Below are 8657 nucleotides of genomic sequence, written 5' to 3'. Positions count from 1 at the left end.
CTAAAAGTCACAATATCACACAATCTGCACTCTTCCACTACTACAAAAAAACCAAGGACAAAGCCTTTGATCTTCCCATCTTTTCTTGTGGCCCATGGCCCACTGTAGCCTTTGCCAGGTGTCATCTTCACTACTGGAGATCCCAGGCTTATTGCAGCACTCCACAGCAGCTTTGATGTCTTCGGATGCACAGGAGGCGAGGAGCAGACTTTCTGGACTCGCATCTGTTACACAGTTGTTTGCCATTCTGCGGAACTGGACTCGGCAGCCCTGGGGGTGCCCTGCTGCAGACGCCGGCAGCGTGCCTCTGAAGGTACCAAAGCGCCACCGGCCAGATTCTCTGCTGGTGCAAATCCATGTGGCGTCTCAGATGTCAGACTGCCGGTGACTCGACCCTTCGCACGTGGCAGCTGGGACGCGAATGCAGTGCACTTGCCCATGGGCGCTGTGATTAAGAGGTACAAAAGCAAGTCCCTCCTATGGTCTGTGTATCAGGAAGGGCTTTAAAAACCCACTCAGTTACATTCCTGAAATAACGCTGCCTGAAACTTGTTATGCAGTCGTCTTTAGCGACTGATCTCCAAGATCTTTAGCGATCTTGGAGAGGGTTCAGATTCTCTCCAGTGACTCCTCTAGCACTAGGAAGCTTGCCTCTTCAATATCTCACTGGGCAGAGAGAGCCCTAACTATAAAGTATACCTGTAATTTTACATTTAAGGGCACATTCAACCATATAAGACAAATGTAAACACAGGTATTAACAACAAACTTTCAGAAGTGGCGAAACAAATTTGCTTTTGCTTATAGCCTTGCAGATCGGGAGTGACTCCACTGGTATCATGGAGTATCATGGTATTATCGTTTTAAATAATCCTTTGCACCTGACTGACAATTCTGGTTCAGAATCAATTTCAAAGTGATGAAGACCTGTGCATATTATTGCACAGCGTAAACATTGTTCCAATGAGATTTAATTCCCAAGAGGCACGGATTAGATATTAGCGTGTTAGTAACTTGAGAAAAGGTTCTGTACGGGGTACGCTGTTGAGTTAAGCCAAATCAGTCCCTGGGTTTCCTGGGGGATATTATGCTGCAGTTGCTTTCGACACCTTTTTGCCATCCACTTCCACTACAACATTACATTCCATGTACAGGCTCAAAACCAACAGATGATAACTCTGAGCCTCTAAATTCAGGATTAAGAAACGAATGTATGGATCTCATCTGACAGCACGTGTTCGGGATCTAACAAACCTCACCCTTGGGCTTCTCCGGAGCCGTGTCAATAGCTGCCTTTCTTACATGGATGCTGTATCAAGACCTCTGAACTTGGCAAAAGCTAAGCACTTTCCTGACGCTTTGCCAAGCAATCAGTTAAGTCTTTTCACTTTCTGCTGAGCAGGAATCCGATAGGAAGAGCATTGGCCACCTGGTGACACAAGAACATGGCAAGAAACAGCGGTGCTCACCTGGCCAGGGAGAACTAGCCCAACTAAAAGCAATCCCATCCAAAGGCTGGATCTGTGCACTACGGCATCGGCGCAGTCATAGCTGATGTATGCCCAAAATGACACAAAGGCAGCATTTCACACGTGTTCCCTACACCAAACTGCAAAACTCACTCTCAACAATAAAATTCCAGCGGGAAGGTGCTCCAGGAGGACAACAGCTTACAGTGACAGTCCCCAACAGGCAGCTTCTGCTTCCAAACCCTCGCTGCCCCCCTTTTGCCTGGCCCCCACTTAGTTCTGAAGCTTGTCACAGCTGAATGGAACAACGAGATCCTCCTTTCAATCTGCCAAGACAAGAGCTTTCAGCTGCCCACCCTATATGCTCTGACCTTCATAACCAAACAAAGGAGTACCAACTATTCATTGAGTAAACCAAAGTGTTTATAAAAAAGACATTCGACATGGCTACTCAAACAGCCTTTACCATGTAGGCTGCTATTATCTCCTTCCTAATAAGCAGGCAGTTTTGTTAGGAAATTCTAAAATCACGCACTAAGCATCTGAAAAAAATTTCCTATTCAAAACACACAATAAAATGCAAAATGGAGCTATATTTTAAGATGGCTGGGTATGGGTTTGTGCATTAGCACAAATGCCTCCAGAGAGGAAATTTTGCACATGAAGTACATTATTAATCATTTTCATATCAATACTTTTTGGGATATTACAAGAAAAAACACATGGGGATTAACAGATTTTGAGGTTCATAAAAGGCATTTTGATCCTTGATGACTTGGTTTTGTGTGCAGTGTGTCCCTGAGGACTTATTCTGACAGTAATTCTGCACCGAGCTCTATATTTCTGTTTGATTAAAATACATCTTCCGAAAAGGCACTTGCCGTCCTTGCTAAGACATCTGGAGAAATGGAAAATTCACCACTTCTTCTGGTAGCTTGTCACAAACACTGCTGAAAAATGCGTATCTTGTGTCCACAGACAAATGGGAAACATCAGCATTCCAGACTCCTGCATCGCCCCCTTTCTAATTCTGATTGATCACGGTTGTCATACGCTCCAGGCCCAATTCCACCAGGCACCACGGCTATGTCAGTCCTGGCGGGTGTGTAGAAGACACTCGGTGCACAGCAAGAGCAGAGCATCGGAGGGGAGAAGCGCCTTTTGCTCAGAGAACAGGCTTTCATCTGCTGCAGAACAACTTCAGGCAGCAAACTATTTTTTAAGAGTTTAAGGCGAGTAAGTTCCCATGGATACGTGTGAGTATCCCACGTGTTTAAGAAGGCAAGTGTCTCACGGGCTCACTAATGCTTAGCGTGGCTCAATTAAACGTTCTTCTGCCGAAAGGAAAAAAGGGAGGTTGAAATTGGGTATTTACTAAGCAGATTAAGTAATTGTCTATTTAGAAGAATGTAGCACTCCACTTAGCTTTGCCATTCCATGTGATCACCCAAAAGAAATCAGGTAGCATGGCAGACAACAAACGAGCTCTGCTGTTCTCTGCTGGCCCGCTGTCCTGGCCGGTACGTGAAGGCAGAAAACAAAACAGTGCAGAGAACAGCTTCAAAACAAAAAGTTGCATGCAACTTAATTCTCAGAGATGAGTTATCTGTGCCAAATCCGGATCTTGAAGTCTGTGGCAGTCAGTCCCTTGACTGCCATGCCGGCAGGATTTGGCCCCGGTAAAGTATCCGCCTGCATTCCCAGCTGCTCGGCCCAGCTGCCATGGAGGAATGCAGGGCTGCCGAGGGCGCTGGCATGGGACCGAGTCCCAACTTTCAGTGCAAAAATATTTCCATCTCAGCGCCTGGATCTAAACTTTGTCAGCAGGACGGCTGAATCTGATAAAGCAAATCCCTGCCTGACAATAATTGGGGTTAGATCCTCCTCCCCGACCAGCATTCAGATCATGTTGGAGCCAGCTACTTTAATGAATATAGCTGTAAGCATTTGGAGCACTCGGGAGCGAGACACGTACATTGATGGGCAGTAGGAGGGAGGAAAGCAGACTTACACGCGTGTGTATGTTAACTTTACTGCAAATTACAACCGAGTAGTCAATACAATACTTTTACAGAGCTGAATCCTACTCATACAAGTCAACGAGAGTTTCACTGCTTTGTAGCATGCCACAGAGAATTAGATGACGGTTTGCACAAAAGTATTTTGAGGAGGGATTAAATAAACATATAGCAGTCATTTTAGCACTCTGGTTTAAGCAGAAATGTTTGAAGGCATAAAAGCCGGTTAATTCATATTGGTAATCAATGGGAGCTGAGGGAGTACAGCACTCTCGTACCCTTGGAAAGCTGTCCTTCGCCTGTGGGTTGCCCTAATCTCTGCTTTCTCTAAAAGCCGATCAAAACATAAGGCACTCATGGATTTTGCAACTGTCCCCAGATTTTCTACCTCACTGGGAAAGCTGTTGCCGTAGCCCTCATCCATCCATTACACCCGTACCCCCCTCCCCGGGTGGATCGGCCGTCACCAAAGCTCCAGTTTAAGCCTCACCGCCGCGCTGCCCGAGCCACACTCGGTTCACAAACCGTTCCCACGGGAGCAGGGGCCGTTCCAGCCGCGGTCTGTGCCCACCGCTACCGCTGCCTGAACGTACCCGACAGACGGGGGTCCCGCCCGGGGCCCGGCTGCCCCGTCGCCCGTGGGGTTCCCGTGCCCGCAGCGAGCCCCGCGCCGCCAGCCGGGGGCGAACCGCAGCGGGGTGGGGGAGCTCCGCGGGGCGCCGCTCTGCCCGCCCGGCCCGGCCCCGCACCGAGCCCCCGGGCCCGCACCGAGCCCCCGGGCCCGCACCGAGCCGCCGAGTCCCGCACCGAGCCCCTGGGTCCCCGCACCGAGCCGCCGAGTCCCGCACCAAGCCGCCGCCCGCGGGCCGCTCCGCCCGCCCGCTCTGCCCGCCCGCCCCGGCACCGGCACCGGGGCGGCCGCTCTACCCCCGGCTCCGCACCGGGCGAGGGGGAGCTCCCCCTGCTCTGCACCGGGGGGGAGGGCAGCTCTACCCCCGGCTCCGCACCGCTTCCCCGCTCTGCCCCCAGACCCGCACCAGGCGGGGTGGGTCCCCCCGCTCTGCGCCGGGGGGTGCAGCTCTGCCCCCGGCCCCGCACCGGGGAGGGTCCTCCCTCTACCCCGGCTCCGCACCGCGCGGGGGTCTCCGCTCTGCCCCCAGCCCTGCACCGGGGGGTGTGGTGGTGTGTGGGGGTGTGTTGGTTCCCGCTTTGCCCGGCTCCGCACCGGGGGTCCCCCCGCTCTATCCCCAGCTCCGCACCGGCGGGGTGGGGGGGTGTCTCTTTCTGCCCCCAGACACGCACCGGGGGGGATCCCCGCTCTGCCCCCAAATCCGCACCAGGCGGAGGGTGGTCCCCGCTCTGCCCCGGGCTCCGCACCGGGGAGGGGTCCTCCCTCTACCCCCGGCTCCGCACCGCGGGGGGAGGTCCCCGTTCTGCCACCAGCCCCGCACCCGGCGAGGGAGGGTCCCCGCTCTGCCCCCGGCCCCGCAGCGGGGAGGGTCCTCCCTCTACCCCGGCCCCGCACCCGGCGGAGGGGGGGGTGGTCCCCGCTCTACCTCCGGGCGCGGCGCCGCAGCCACCCGGGGGGCCGCGGGGAAGCCCCGGCGGGGCGGGGGGCGGCGGCGGCCCTTGCCCCGAGGGCTGCCCGGCCCGGCCCTGCCTCCCGCGGGGGGCGGAGCGGCCGCCGGCGGGGCCGGGAGCTCCGGGGCCGGTGCGACGCTGCCGGGGCCGCCGCCGCCGCCCATGGAACCCAACGGGACGGCGGCGGCGGGGGGCAACGCCTCGGCGGCGGGGGGCGGCGGCCCCGGGGGCGGCCCCCTGCTCATCCCCTCGGCCTTCGGGACGGTGCTGTCGGTGATGTACGTGGCCGGGGTGGCGGGGAACGTCTACACGCTGGTGGTGATGTGCCACTCGGCGCGCTGCGCCGCCCCCATGTACAGCTCCATCGTCAGCCTGGCCCTGGCCGACCTGCTCTACCTCTCCACCATCCCCTTCATCGTCTGCACCTACCTGGCCCAGGACTGGTACTTCGGGGACCTGGGGTGCCGCATCCTGCTCAGCCTGGACCTGCTCACCATGCACGCCAGCATCTTCACCCTCACCCTCATGTGCACCGAGCGCTACCTGGCCGTCACCCGGCCCCTGGACACCCTGAAGCGGTCGCGAGGCTACCGGAAGGTCACGGCTGGGGCCGTCTGGTCCGTCTCGCTGCTCCTGACTCTGCCCATGATGCTGATGGTCACCCTGACCGAGGGGGGCAAGGCAGAGGGCAAGGTGAAGAGGATGTGTGCACCCACCTGGAGCGTGGATGCCTACCGGACCTACCTGACAGTGCTCTTCAGCACCAGCATCATGGCCCCAGGAATCATCATCGGCTTCCTCTACACGCGCCTGGCCAGGACCTACCTAGAGTCCCAGAGGAACCCCCCCCACAAGGAAAAGAGCAAGAGGTCTCCACGGCAGAAGGTCCTCATCATGATTTTCAGCATCGTGCTGGTCTTCTGGGCCTGCTTCCTGCCCTTCTGGATCTGGCAGCTTGTACGGCTCTACAGCAGCTCCCTGCAGCTCACCACCCAAACCCAAAAGTGCATTAACTACCTGGTGACCTGCCTGACCTACAGCAACAGCTGCATCAACCCCTTCCTCTACACCCTGCTCACCAAAAACTACCGGGAGTACCTGCGCAACCGGCACCGCAACTTCTATAGGTTCACATCCTCCTTTCGCAAGAGGGGCTCCAACCTCCAGTGCTCCTGGGGACGGTCCATGTCCTCCAGCAACCAGTACGACTACAGCTCGGAGGCCCTGGGCATGGCCACGCTGAAGGACAAGTGAGGAAGAGGAGGCGCTCCGGAGACACCAGGACCAGCAGAGCATCTGGCCAAGGTAGAGCTTTGGGACACCTTAGCCCTGAAAGGTCCTAAAAACTCTTTTCTGGTGGGCACTAGTTAGGGGCAAGAAGTTGCGTGAACCCAGGTAGTGTGAGATGCCTCTGAATTTCGGGCTGGCACAGGGCTGTCAGGGGGGTCCTGCCGGCAGCCAGCAGCCGTGTGGGACAAATCCTTCAGGGTTTGGGGTGCAGAAGGTAAGGGGGATGCTCAGATGCACCGCAGACTCTTTTCCCACTTTGCTGTTTTGCCCGGCTCCGGCTCGGCACAGCCTCCCTGCCGTGTGGTTTTTGGGTGCTGTCTTCAGGGTGCAGCAGGGTCAGGTCCGCAAAAGTCTGAGGCTGCTGTTGGTTAGTGTAGCTGCGAGCCCTGGGTTTGCCCTATGTATTACCACTGCCTGATTCCAGACAGCGTACAGAGACCTTTAAGCCCCTTTTTCCTATTGCTTGTTACATTATAGCACACTACAGTTTCACCAAGCTTAAAGTCTGTATTTTAAAATGCATTGCAGCAGCACTTTGAACTCCAAGCATGCAAAAATCAGAAGTTAAACTGTCAAAAACTGCAGGATTACCTAAAAAAAAATAAAATAAAATAATGCATTTTTTTAAGGTTTCTGCCTAAGGCGATTTGAATTTGCCACTGATTTTTTTTTTTTTTTAAAGTTGGTCCCTTTCTTAACAGTCAACAGGGCTTGAAAAACTGAAACTTTACTGTGGAAAGAAGGAAAAATGTCCTGTAATCCTATCACTCAAAGACCTGAGGCTCTAAGAAAAGCAACTGAATTGTATCATGAGACTTATCATAAAAGGGACAAATTCATTCATGACATTTGATCAAAAGCATTTTGCCTCAGTGTATTCTGCTCATTTTCTCCCCACTTAGCATCTAGTAAGCCTTCACCTCAGATACTAGGGATGCCTGCAAGCACCTAAACAATTGTAAAACCTCAGTTTATAAAAGAAATGCTGATTTAGAAATGGACCATCATTGGGTTTCCCCTCAGGTGGTCACTTCACCCAGCTCGGTGGTGGATTTCCCAGGGGAGAGGCTGCTCTTCCTGAGCTCATGGATGAAGTTGGGTTCGATATTCCTCTTTCTGGTCTGGGAAAGTGTCTGGGGAGAAGTAATGCACAGCAGGAGTTGTGTAAACTATTGTCAGCAGCTAGTGATGCCCAGGGACTTCCAAAACTGCAGTCACATCCCGACCCCCATCTGCTTGAGCGGAGTTCAGCCCAGCCCAGCAGCGTTCCTGGGCTCCTGGGCTCCTGTCACACACCAGACTTCAGGGTACGTTTGTGCTAGAGCAGAGACATGAAGTGCCACCACGGCAGCCAGGTATTGGGAGCAGGGAACACGGCACAGCAACATGCTGGGGTTTATGCTCTCGACTAACAGCAAAAAAATAAACCCTTCAGGGCACATGTTGGAGGAACACCAGGGAAGCAAGGTCCTGTGCCGGGAGTCAGGCATTCTTCTTGTAGGTGCAGCTGTTGGGAAACTCCTTGGGGAGAGGCGAATAGGTAACTCACCTTGCCCATATTACTTTTAGCCGTGGGACTGTCTTCAAAACATTGGTGACCACTTTGTTGTGTCCCAGTGTTGTGTACACTGCCAAGCTGGGCAGAATGAATAGCCCTAACGGCGCCCATTTCCTTAGGAAACCGGGGGACTAACACACAGTTCATGTCGAGAACTGGCAGGGAGAGTAGGCTTCAACAGTTTTTATGAACAACTTTCCAGGAACAAATTAATTTTTTAATTCTGAATTCTGAAGTCATTGTTACTTTTCCTTTGCTTCCCATTCCCAAGGCTGGAAGTCACTCCCATATAAGAATAACAAAGATAAGACTTAACGGACAAGGCTGGAGTACGTGCGTCATCTGCACGGTGAGGTGTGCAGTGCCGTGCTGCTCTCGGGCAGTGTCGCGGTGTGGCCGGACAGACGTCCTGGCAGAGCCAAGCATGGCTGCATCCCTGCCAGGTGTCACACGTGCCATTTGCCCACTTCTGAGAAAAAAAGAAAAAAAAAATCTTTATGGCTATAGAAGGAAAACCTCCACCCTGATTTGGATGCTGATGTGATGCAGTACTGATATGTCTTGATTTCCATTGCTTGGCCCAAGGAGAAGGTCCTTGGAAGGCCACTTACCCAGCACAGCGTTACAAGGCTGCTATAAATGGGTGATTACTATGTATGACATAGTTGCAAGGCGTAGTGTATATCCATTCACAGGTATGTAAGGGGAAGCAGATGATGGAGGAGCCGTATAGGTGTCAAA

The 8657-nt window shown here is 53.8% G+C and overlaps 1 protein-coding gene across 1 annotated transcript; it reads left to right on the top strand.

The window, feature by feature from the left end:
• The first annotated feature begins 5182 nt into the window (after window positions 1-5182).
• Window positions 5183-6988, top strand: LOC130152081 (urotensin-2 receptor-like). Its single transcript, XM_056345015.1, has one exon. It carries the CDS (start codon window positions 5231-5233, stop codon window positions 6320-6322), a length of 1092 nt encoding a protein of 363 aa, XP_056200990.1. The 5' UTR covers window positions 5183-5230; the 3' UTR covers window positions 6323-6988.
• Window positions 6989-8657: the final 1669 nt, after the last annotated feature.

This window comes from Falco biarmicus, chromosome 1, assembly GCF_023638135.1.
Source record: "Falco biarmicus isolate bFalBia1 chromosome 1, bFalBia1.pri, whole genome shotgun sequence".
NCBI lineage: Eukaryota > Metazoa > Chordata > Aves > Falconiformes > Falconidae > Falco > Falco biarmicus.
Note: the sequence above shows the minus strand (reverse complement) of the source record. Positions and strands in the feature narration are given on the sequence as shown.